This window comes from Canis lupus, chromosome 18, assembly GCF_003254725.2.
Source record: "Canis lupus dingo isolate Sandy chromosome 18, ASM325472v2, whole genome shotgun sequence".
NCBI lineage: Eukaryota > Metazoa > Chordata > Mammalia > Carnivora > Canidae > Canis > Canis lupus.
In genome coordinates, this window is record NC_064260.1 from 17191376 (window position 1) to 17204138 (window position 12763).

General features: G+C 38.6%; 1 protein-coding gene across 14 annotated transcripts in view; it reads left to right on the plus strand.

Moving 5' to 3' along the window:
* FBXL13 (F-box and leucine rich repeat protein 13) overlaps window positions 1–12763 on the plus strand; it is a 204693-nt gene that overhangs the window by 169930 nt on the left and 22000 nt on the right. For 8 of the 14 annotated variants that reach the window (XM_049096636.1, XM_049096633.1, XM_049096637.1 and 5 more), the window contains one exon: window positions 1692–1778. The exons of 4 other annotated variants lie outside the window; for them this stretch is intronic. In XM_049096636.1, the coding sequence (XP_048952593.1) occupies window positions 1692–1778 (87 nt within the window). Of the gene's footprint in view, window positions 1–1691; window positions 1779–11276; window positions 11562–12763 lie in introns of those variants that run through there. 2 more of the 14 variants (XM_049096638.1, XM_049096641.1) reach the window with 2 other exon arrangements.

Genomic DNA, 12763 nt, shown 5'->3' on the forward strand with positions numbered 1-12763 from the left:
ACATAATGAAGTACAGCAAAAATAATTTGAAAAAAAAAAATTCCACTAAGCCATGTTGTCAATCAGCCATTTAGAATAGCAGTTTTCCATTTCTACTCTTTATTTCCATAAAACTGTAGTTGGATTAGCTTACTGAGAAAGGTATAGGACTTTAGACAGTCATTAACTCCTTTTGGCCTTAATTTCCTACCCTGTAAAATTAGGGAGTTGGATTAGATGGTTCTAGGATTCCTGTAGCTGCAAAACTCTAGAATTCTATGCTAAAGTCTAGAGCACCATTTGACCCAGCATCTTCTCTAGCTCACCATTTATATAATATTTTAAGACTCTTTTGAGTCATGTTTGAATTTCCTGTGATGTCCATTTCAAATTCACAGAAGATAGCTTCAAGTTTGTGGTGCTCTGTGGAATTCTCAGCTCTCCACTTGCATTATCTTTGCACTTGTGAGATAAATCCTTTTATCTCAGTAAGAGTTTCTTTAAAAAGATTGTTTTTTTTCTGCTATGTTAGCCCTGAGTTTTCATAAGTGTTTAGGGTTTTCAACTCTTAGGACATATTAGTTGGGGCTTCTAGTGTGTTTAACAGTTTGCAAATTCCTAGGTTATTAGTTCTTATTTATTTATTTATTTATTTAGGAAAGAACAGAGAGACTATTTATTTATTTTTAAGATTTTATTTAGTTATTCATGAGAGACAGAGAGAGACGCAGAGACACAGGCAGAGGGAGAAGCAGGCTCCATGCAGGGAGCCCCACATGGGACTCCATCCTGGGTCTCCAGGATCATGCCCTGGGCTGAAGGCGGCACTAAACCGCTGAGCCACCGGGACTGCCCTCCTTGCATTTTTAATGGACATTCTTGACAATTTATTTGATTGGGAAAAAATTGAGAATATCCAAAAATAATGCTCTTTAAAAATGTTACCTTCAGGATGCCTGTTGGCTCAGCAGTTGAGCGTCTGCCTTTGGCTCAGGGCGTGATCTTGGTCTCAGGATTGAGTCCCATGTCAGGCTCCCTGCATGGAGCCTGCATCTGCCTCTGCCTGTCTCTGCCTCTCTGTGAGTCTCTCATGAATAAATAAATAAAATCTAAAAAATAGTTACCTTCCATGATTTACTAATAGGTTACCAGATTTTGTCCTGGTTCAATACATGTATGGACCTATGATTGTGGTTTTTCTTCTTTTAATAGCACATTGAGAGGCTTAATGTTGTAATAAACATTACATCGAGGCTTGCTTACAATAGCTATATTATGGCTTCTAGAACCTTCCTCAAGACCTGATCTAGGAAATTTACTTTTCTCATAAGCTCTTAAAGTACCAATTGAGCACATAATCATTTATCCTATCCACTTACTTAGCTCATTCTTTCCATTATGATAAAATATGCTACCCCATGTGTTTCAGTACCTGAAGTTCCTAATTGTTATGCACCTGGCATAATCATACAGATGAGTGAAAAAAATGTAATATTTTAAAAATATATTTTTCAGTGATCTAAAAGAAAAAATAAAAATGGGGACTACAGGAGCATGGGCATGCAGAATTATTTAATTATTAGTTACACAAGATCAGCTATTCCATTCAAGTTCATGGAAAAAAAATTTTTTCATCATCTCATTTTCTCCTCCCTGCTTTCAATGTGCTCTGTGTGTATGTTGTGGCTGTTAACCAGTTTTTCCTTTCTAAGGTTCCCAGGTTAACACTTCTGGGAAAAGTTTTCTTCTCTGTGCCTCCTCCAGCCCAATTATTAAGTCCCAAAAGAGATGAGACAAAGGTGAGAGGAGAAAATGACACGTAAACCAATTTCACAATTCCTTATTTGGATTTACAAAAGAGAAGTGAGTAAAATAAGGTGATTGCATTGAGATATTTAGATTATCCACAATTTATCGAGAATTCGCTTTCTTGTTACTTCTCAAAGGTAAAGATAAGAGATTCTCTTTTTAGCACAAGACATTGAAACTTATATTCAGCATGATGATTTAATGAGGGAAAATGAGATAAACATTTTTCACCCTGGTTAGGTTTTGCAAGAGTCATGACCATATTAAGAATAAAAAATTACCTCATTTTAGTGTTTTACTGGAAAACCACAGCACATGCAGATTAAGTGTCTGGAGTCTCAGATGTACTGACTTAAGATCTGGTTTTAATTACTTCTTCCAACTTTGTTTTTTTTTTTTTTTTCCTGAGAACATTAAACATTCAATGATCATGCTAAACTAAAATTATTTGGTGCTCTTAAAAGGCACACACGGTTTAGAAAAGATGTTTGATACAGTCATAATGGAGCATTTCTCAAGAAATCTTTTCCTTGAGCATTTTGTGTATTTAATTAACTAACAAACTGTCAAGTTTGGCAAAAGAATTGGTTTAATTGGGATGTTGCAATACAGATAAAATGGAAGTTCTGTCTTGTTTGGATAAACCAATGGAATAAATGCAATTTATTTACTCTAATGGCCTTTTATACTCCCTTATCTAGTTCATATTTCTCATTACCGTTTTTGGGAATGAAGTATGCTGTAAATACATTAGCACTAATAGACATATGAATGTACACATTTTTCTTTATGTAGGTCATTTGCAGCTGGACAAAATTTTTATTATTTCAGTGTGGTGGGTTGAGGTAGTTGATTAAGAAAGGGCATTGGAGGGATGCTTGAATGGCTCAGTGGTTGAGTGTGTGCCTTTGGCTCAGGTCATGATCCCAGGGTCCTGGGATCGAGTTCCACATCGGGTTCCCCAGAGGGAACCTGTTTCTCCCTCTGCCTGTGTCTCTGTCTCTCTCTCTCTCTGTCTCTCACAAATAAATAAATAAAATCTTAAAAAAGAAAGAAAGAAAGAAAGAAAGAAAGAAAGAAAGAAAGAAAGAAAGAAAGAACGAGCATTGGAGAGGGGAAAACCAAGTCTAGTTATGACTTACCACAAGGACTTAGTGTGTGTATGGATTGAAAAGTGTGTTTGTATATGTTTGCATGTAAATATATATGTAAAGCTATACTTACATAGTATAGGTGTTCAAATTAAATATGTTTAAATTTTAGCATACATCAGATTGCATGTTTACATGTAAATATGTGCACATCTATGTGTCTAATACATATGTATTAAATATATGTACACATTTTAGTGTATGTTAGATTACACACATATGTCAATGTGTCTGTATATTTATTATATCCAAATTGTGTATAGGGATGCTGTAAGATTATATATATTTCTAGGCCTAGACCAAATAAATGTGATCAATATTCAAAGCAAATCATTAAAATTAGTCTGTTAAAGTATGACTTTTTTGTTTATATTTTAATTTTAAAAATTAAATCTTGGGCAGCCCGGGTGGCTCAGTGGTTTGGCACCTGCCCAGGGGTGTCTGGAGACCCGGGATCGGGTCCCACGTCAGGCTCCCTGCATGGAGCCTGCTTCTCCCTCTGCCTGTGTCTCTGCCTCTCTCTCTCTCTCTCTCTCTCTCTCTCTCTCTGTGTCTCTCATGAATAAATAAATAAAATCTTTTAAAAAATTAAATATTCATGTAAATTAAAAGAATCTTCTTTTTACAAAAGTGTGAAGATGAGCTCTCTGATAGCAAAGGCAATGATATAATATTGGGAATGTGGGCCTAGCAAGCAAGCCACAGTCCTAATTTTTATACTGATTCTGTCTTTTCTGTGGCCACATCATCTTAAGTTATTCACTAAGCATCACAACAATTCTCTGCTCCTGTAGTGGCTTTAATTGTGAGGAGCAGGACTAGCACTCTGAATAGAAGTCCCCTTTTCTTGTTACTTTTCTATAACATTCTCCTGTAAGGGCCGGAGAACTTTGTAGGCAATACAGTTTCTGTCACAATTGCTCAACTTTGCTAACGCAGAGTGAAAAACAGCCATAGAAAGTACATAAATAAATGATAGTGGTTGTATTCCAACAAAACTTTATGGACAACAAAACTTAAATTCATATAATTTTCACATGTCATGAGATATTAGTCTTTGATTATTTAAACCATTTAAAAATGTAAAAGCCATTCTTAGACTGAAGGCCATATAAAAACCAGTGACAGATCAGATATTTGGCCTGCAAGTAAAATTTGGCAGTTTCCAATGTCTGCTCAAGAGTCAGACAGATTTTTACAATTTTAGTCCGTCAAGATGTATGATCTTGGGCAAGTTAGTTTCCTTCTCCAGGCTCTGGATTCTTCACTTATAAAAATGATATAATAAGAAAACAGGGGGGATCCCTGGGTGGCTCAGCGGTTTGGCACCTGCCTTTGGCCCGGGGCGTGGTCCTGGAGTCCCGGGATCGAATTCCGCGTCAGGCTCCCTGCATGGAGTCTGCTTCTCCCTCTGCCTGTGTCTCTGCCTCTCTCTCTCTCTCTCTCTCTCTCTCTGTCCCTCATGAATAAATAAATAAAATCTTTAAAAAAAAAAAAGAAAAGAAAATAGTCCTCCTGTTGTGAGAATTGAATGATATAAAACATTTGAATACTTAGCATGGCTCCTGACACAGGCTGCATGATGAATATGAACTATTACTATGATTATTACTCTAATGAAAAAGAAACTAATACTAGTAAATAAAAAATGAACATATTTAGTATAATGGTTTGATAATTTATGTACCTTAGTTAAACAGTCAGAAAATAGATAATCTTGACAGCCAAACTGCTCTAAAACTAAGGAGATAATTTAGAATATGCTCCTGGAAGACATAGTTTATTTATTTTCTTATTCCTATCAATGAATCAATGCATTTTCCCAAGGCATTTAAATATAATTGACTAAATGAATTACATATGTAAAAGCATTTTAAAAACCTAGAACACTACATAAATATAATTGCTTTATTCTTGAAAATAGTATAAGAGAACAAATCAGTTTAAAAGAAAATGGATCCTTGTTTTTCACTGGGATTATGATATTAAACATATTTTCCAATATGCATAGAATTTCCTTTGAGGCTTCTTTGACCCATGTTTATTTAGCAAATGTTGTTCAATCTCTAAATATTTGAGGATTTTCTAGCTGTCTTTGTGATTTCTAGTTTAATTCTGTTGTAGCCTAAGAGCATATTTTGTATGATTTCTAATCTTTTTGTTAAGGTATTATTATACCGGAACCCTACTTGTGTCCTAGTTAGGTGTGTTGTCGAGGGAGACTCATTCTATATTCATATGACCAGGTCTCAGTCTTTTAATGGGTCTATGCCCCAGGATTGTGGTCTTTACAAGTTTACAAGTGCTTCTAACCCCTCTCCCTGGCTCTGCTACCCTTAGGTAAGACAAGAAGGTCAGAGGGGCTAGAGTTGGGTATTTCTCTCACCCCATGAGGATGAGGACTGGCTTGCAAAAAACCCATGTTGGTTGGGTCCTGGTCAGTTTCCCTTGAGGTCAGGCTTTTGTTAATGAGAACAGATGTTGATACTGGCTCCAGCCACAGGCTTCTGGTTCTAGTAAGCCCGGGTTCTCTGTATTCACCTGTCTCTCCAGTTTTCAGAGTGGTGGTTTGCTTTGTGACCTCAATTATCTGACAGATCTAAGAAGAGCTGTTGATTTTCAGTTCACTCACCTTTTTTCTTGTTTTGAGAATGGAAGTGATAAGTTCCAAACTCTCATGACAGACTGGAAAATGGAACATTACTTATGGATCCATGGATGCTGCCTCAATAAGTAGCATCCAAAAGGGATGATAAATGTAAATTAGGCTTGAATCAGGTCTTGAGAACCCAGGAATGAAGTCAGGAACTGGAGGGCTCTGGAGCCAGGAGCAGAGAGCTGTCTGAGCCAGCCAGCTAGGCGCCATTGCTGGTGAGCACCGCACTCCTTGGTGGTCACGGGCTTGCTCTCCTTGAGCTCCCCTAGGGTGCAGCCTGGTGAGGCGGCTGTGCTCATACAGATGGAACCCATAGCTGCCCCAAAGTCCAGGTACTTTGATGGTGTCCATTCATGAAGATTCTTAAGCTTCCCTAGAACAACACCAGGATATTACTTCCAATCACTGAGTTGGCAAAAACTTAAATGATTAAGTTAAACTCAGATGATTAACTCCATGTTTTCATGTAAGACATACTCCCTGTCTCATTCAGATTTATTTTGTGAAAATCTTGCTTCACGGTTGAACTAAAAACATCTGGACTGGACTTTCAACGTAGTGGGCACTGAGATAATCTGTTCACTTTTTGAAAACAAAGAATCACTCTAAAATTTTTTAAATGGAGCATCCCAGGTGGCTCAGTGGTTTACCACCGCCTTCGGCCCAGGGTGTGATCCTGGAGACCCAGGATCGAGTCCCGTGTCAGGCTCCCTGCGTGGAGCCTGCTTCTCTCTCTGCCTGTGTCCCTGCCTCTCTCTCTCTCTCTCTCTGTCTCTGTGTGTGTCTCTCATGAATAAATAAATAAAATCTTTAAAAAAAAGAAGAAGAAAAGTAGAAGTTAGACTGAAGGACAGAGGGAAGAGAAAACAGCTATTAAGATATACGGAAAGAATGTAAGTGAAGAGGTTTTTATTATAGTCCAGGGGGGAGAGAGTGGCAGCCTGACAAGAACGCTAACAGTGAGGCTAAAGAGAAGGCAATGGGTTGGAGAACATTTAAGTAGTCAAATCCTTGGACTTGTTGATAGTTTGGACAGGGATGAGGGGGAAGACATGGTTAAGGATGACATCCATGCATCTGGCTGCCTGGGAGATTTGTGGCACCCTCATTTTCAAGCTCTTTCCCATAGCTAAGTCATGTAGCCAGAGCTATGACCTACTATGTGCTATTCAGTATTTTGGCATTTACTGTTGCACTTTCTCTCTTGTGAGTGCTTCTGTCTGCTTCCTTGAAGCTCTCTTTGCTCTTCTACTCTTATGGCAACGTCACCTTTCCCACTCTCTCAAACCAGAGGCTTGTGGCAGCTGCAGGTAGGCTAAGGGAACTCTGTTGGAATTAATTTCTGTTTTTATGCTACTTCTAGATAATTTGAAGGTTGTAGTGTTCTCTGTCTCCTAGTAAGGATGAGTGTATGAGCACTGTGTAGTTTTGTTTGTTCTTTCTACAAATTTTATGGTTTGGAGAAGAGGGGAAAATTCAGACTTAGATATTATCACTGTTCTGCAAACCCAGACATGGCCTCCTGTTGTCTTTTATTATTAAAAAAAAAAAAAAAGTACCTCTCATAGAGATAGATATCTGTGTTTTAAAGCCCTGCAACCAGAATGCAGTGGGTGGTATTTATAACTACATAAGAAAAATGAGAGGCATGTCTTAGTGGCTCAGTTTTATCCACTCTCTTGTGTCTTTTCTGCTTAATTGTTGCATATTCTTCACAAGCTGGTTTACTGAAATCTCCTAAATGGCACCACTGATGAATTTTAAGAGCCTAGTTGTTGCCTACATGAATGTCATGTTCTCTGATGATCACAAAAGTATTTGACAACTTTTGGTTATGGGACATAAGCAGCAGTAGAGATGCTAGTACATCCACTTCCCTCATTGTTCTCTTACATACAGTTCCTTCTTATTTTGAGATCCTTAATCTTGACCTAACTGCTTAGGCATTTGAGATAACAAGTTCCTTTTTTCTTTCATCTTTTCTTCTCTAACTTTTAACCTCTCTTATTCTTTCCCTTGTGTTACAAACTTTTGATTTTGACCTTTACATTAGTAACAGATTTCTCTTGATTTATAAATAGAGAAGCAGAGAAGAGGGATTAAGGAATAAGGGATTGGGAAGGGTAGCTGTAATGGTGTAAATCATGAGCTATTTCATAGCTGGCAAAACAGCAGACTGAGATCCGTTGCGTTCATTTATTTTTTTTTAAGATTTTATTTATTTATTCATGACACACACACACACAGAGAGAGAGAGAGAGAGAGAGAGAGAGGCAGAGACACAGGCAGAGGGAGAAGCAGGCTCCATGCAGGGAGCCCGACGCGGGACTCAATCCCAGGTCTTCAGGATCAGGCCCTGGGCTGAAGGCGGTGCTAAACCACTGAGCCACCAGGGCTGCCCCCATTGCTGTTCATTTAGATGTGAGGCTGCTCCAGGCTGAGTCCAAGTAGGAGCTTTAGGGTTGTCAGTCCTGTGCCCTGCACCACTGGTGCTGGAGAACTGAAACTCTTACAACTACTGTGTGGGATCCATGGATACTCAGTCAGAAAGGCCTAGGAGAAAACCCACCTCATTCAGCAACTTTTCTGAGTCCTCCTCCCCAAGAATTGCCCATTGGCAGCCTTTTCTGGACATTTCCCTCTAGAGTGTAGTGTCTTGACCTAACAGTCATGTTAGATTCATTCTTGCCCTAGGAGCAAGAAGTGGATTACTCTCCAGAGACTCTTTTCTGATCTCAAACTCTTACTTTGAATCACCAAGCTTTCTGACTAGTTATGTTGTTTATGCAAGATTTTCATCAATCATTCTCATCAGTTTTTAGATTCCACCCCCTTGGTGGTTTAGTGGTTTTAGTGGCTTTTGACACATACTGACTTAAAATGTCAAAGACGGATTAGATGTGTTGGCTTCACATAGTAACAATTTTTTCAAAAACCAACATTGATTTCTATTTGGTTTCTAAGATTAAATCATTCAAAAATTGTCAAAGTACGAGATTCCAATAACTCCACCTCTTCTCCAGGGATATAGTTATGTTCTTGGTTGTGAGGGAAGCAACAAACAGAGGATCCCTTTCCAAAATGGCCTTAATTGTTGGCCTTTGGTGCAGTGGATGCTCTGAAATCTTCTGTGTGGGGAGACAGGGCATCCAGACATTTGGACACTACCTCTTGGCCATACTGCTCAGGAAAATTCTTTACCTCATCCAATATTCCAGGTTACTGTTAGGAAATAATTGACTAAACTCTCAGTGATGAAGATCTCAGAAGGTCCCAGGTTCAGAATCATTTTACAGGGCTTGGGGAGAGGAAATCAAGGAATTCCTATGGTAGAATGAAGAAAGTATCTGGTGCCTTGTGGAAAAAGCAACTTCCACAAAACCTAGAACAGGTAAGAGCTTTGTTACACAAATTTGAACTTCATGGCTATTCATGCCAAGAACGGTCTCCTAGAATTTATTTATTTTTGATTATTTAAAATAATTTATCTATCTATCTATCTATTTATCTTCTAATGTTTCCTTCATTTATTTATTTTATTTAATTAATTTATTTTTAAATTGGAGTTCAATTTGCCAACATATAACACCCGTGCTCATCCTGTCAAGTGCCCCCACTCAGTGCCCACCACCCAGTCACCTCAACCTCCTGCCCACCTCCCCTTCCACTACCCCTTGTTCGTTTCCCAGAGTCAGGAGTCTCATGTGCCGTCATCCTCATCTCCTAGAATTTATAATAGAACAACATATCCTTCAGAGACCTAAGACACTTAGAATTCATTGTCACAGACAAACTCTTACCAAGATACTTAGACATTATTTTCTCTTCAAAGACTGTGAGCAAAAGAAATAAGCTCAGTATTCCTGTTGCTCCTCACCCTGGTGTGTTCCCAGTTGTAGAGGCAATTCAATAGAATTAGAAATCTGCCAGACTTTAAAGGATGTGGGATTTGACAGCTTGTCATTTTCCCACAGTCTGTAGGTTCCGAGGGATACTGGAGTCATGGGTACCATGTTTCTTTGGCTGATAAATAGCTGAAATGGAGAACACCCGACACCAGTCCTGGCTTCTTGCCCAATCCCACCGGGGAGAACTATTTTTGGACAATTGAAGCAGACAGACTTGCTAAATGAATGCACACATCTGTTATTTTTATGTTGAGCATAAAGCATAAACATATGTAGATGTTGAGCATCTACAGAGAAGAATTATGAGAGAATGTGTCAAAAGGAAGATAATCCTTTGGAGGCCTCTCCCAACCTTTAAGCTACCCCTGGAACATTAGTTTATCCTGGATAAAATGAAACTTGCCAAAAGTTAAACAAAACCTGTCAGATCGTCTGAAGGCAAAAACAAAACAAACAAAAAACCCCCCAAAAAACCCAAAACAATAAGGCAGGAAAAATAAACATCAAAATCCCACTTTCCCACAAGAGTATGAGTTTATGCTTCTTTTCCTTCTTAAATCTAAGTGGCCAATTCTCTCAGCCAAGTGCCTGGGCTTTGCTTATCATGCCTCACCTGACATGAACTGAGTACCTGTGGCATGTCTCACAAGAGCTATGATTTTTCCACATTATGACTTCTAATTACCCTCTCTATTAACTTCCAGCTAAATTTTGCACATGATATTCTTCACTCTGAAGCCTTCAACATGTGGAAGATGGTGAAATTGTGTTCTCAGGCCTTAAATGGCAGACAAGATTGTTCTAGGACCTCTCTGGTTCCAAAGCTGAGAGACAAAAGCCAGCATTGTTAGTCTGTCAAGTTCTTTTGGAGTACACAATTTCTTCCCATCTTCCAGTAAGCCTGAGATAGGTTTTCAGTTGTTTTCATTCTCTTAAAGGTAAGGAAGCTTGAGGTTAACCTTCTGAAGGTCACAGACACAACTTCAGGCCTTTTAAGTTTTCTGGCTAAATCGGTAACCTCCCTTGATGACGTCATCTCTTATTCCATTATGGCCCCAAATGGAAGATCAAAGCAGCACTGATGGCTCATGAACTTTAGTCCCAGAGATCCTTAAACGGAAGAGGTCAAAGGAGGACGATATGACTTTGTTTTTAGAGTAAAAGTTCTGAGTTCCCATTTTCTTGGGAAAGAATGAGAAAGAGAACAAGTAGAGTGTCTGGCTGTGCAAACAGATCCTATCAACTCTTTCAGGCTGATTATTATAGCTTAAGTAATTTTTCTATGCCCTTCTTGTCCATAGAAATCCCTGGAGGAGTGCCACTGGGCACCCATTTTATTTATCTTAGAAAAATAGAGAAAGTGTAGGTTATCCTACAGGCCACAAGAGAAATACCTGATTGACTTTTGGGTAGTCCAATCCTGGCTTATGCTTATTTTGGAGATAACATCTAAAACATGAATCCTGTTCTGGAATCCCCCCTACTCCTGCCAAATTCTTTTTTTTTTTTTTTTAAGATTTTATTTATTTATTCTTGAGAGACACAGGGAGAAAGAGAGAGAGAGAGAGAGAGAGAGAGAGGGAGGCAGAGACACAGGCAGAGGAAGAAGCAGGCTCCATGCAAGGAGCCCGACCTGGGACTCGATCCTGGGTATCCAGGATCACAACCTGGGGCTGAAGGTGGTGCTAAACCTCTGAGCCACCGGGGCTGCCCTCCTGCCAAATTCTAATTGCAAATTTTAACTCAAACATATTTTGTTTTGTTCTTTTCCAGGTCTTCTTTCCAATATACATTTTCTTTGATTGCTTACCCTTTCTCTTCTGTAATTTCCCCACATTTGGCCCTTCTTTATGCACTTGTCACATTTTATGTTTTAAACGCAATTCCCTTGTTTTTACCAAATATCCACAGTCTATGCAGCTAGTGAGTCATCAAGGTCTACTGACAACCAAAGATACACCTTTGAATAGGGGTCTCCAGAGAAAACATTTACTTTGGCAAATGAGCAAGACAGTTTATTTCGGTGTGACAAGAAAATATTAGAACTATTTACAGTTATTTTTGTCTTGTTTTATTTTTATATGATATGATGTATTATATATAAGATACATATACTATATATTTATAAGATAATATATGTATATATTTGAATAGTTGTATGTCTATATAATTTGTAAATATATTAATACACATTTATTGAAAGTTTATGCTCAAAATATGTTTACTGTGGTATGTAAGATTTAAAAAATTTGGCAATCATACCAGAGAGCAGCAGAGTACAAGAGGAGTAGAATACAAATAATAGTACTAGCTACTATTTATTGACCGTTTACTATGCACCAGCGACTATTCATTTACTTTATTCATTTTAACTCAATCCTCCCAACAACTCTGTGAAGTAGGTGTCATATTAAGGTACCATGTTATTTCCCTGTTGCAAATGAGATCATTGAGGAATTGAGAGGTTGGGTAATTTATCCAGAGACACAAAATGTCTAAGTGGCAGGATATGAACCCAGGCTGGTGGGCCCCAGACTCTGTGCTCTTAACCACCTTTGTATCTGCAGTTATTAAACAGGGTGTGAGGAAGGACCGCACTTAGTGTCCTGATGGCAATCTATGGGAGCTCATTTTCCTCACTCTTATGCTAAGAGGCATCTTCTCTTCCCTCTGGTCATTCTCTCATCTTGAACCTCCTTTGCTTCTAGATGTTGAGGCCACAAAAATAAATCAGAGATGGATACTGCCCTCAAGAAGCTAAAGTCAATGCAGAAGATAAAACAATTATATAGCTATTTATATAATATTTATGTAATAGAAAGTGAGAAAGACAAAAAAACGAAAATCTATAGGGATTTGGAAGAGGCATGTCTTCCAGAGGAGGGAACTGGGGAAAAGTTTGTGGAGTAAGCCACAAAAGTTTGTGGAGTAAGTAACTTTGGGCTGGCTTGAAGCTGAGGCTTATTACCCAAATCACCATATAATTAGGTAAAAAACTGTATCATGAAAATATCTTTGGAAATGTATCTTTGAGGCTTTCGCCTTTCCCCTTTACAAAACGCCTCCATATTTAAAAGAAGTATTCTCCTTAGCCTTAGCTAAGCCTTGCTCAGCCTGGTTTCTCCAGCAGGGAGGGTGGGAATGCAGGGAAATGTCTCACTACAAGGTGAGAAGACAGGCTTTATAGAGTTCAATTTTGGTAGCAATGCCCAGATTTCCCAGCTCAGTGTGCCCAGGCCACAGCCATGGCTACACTCACC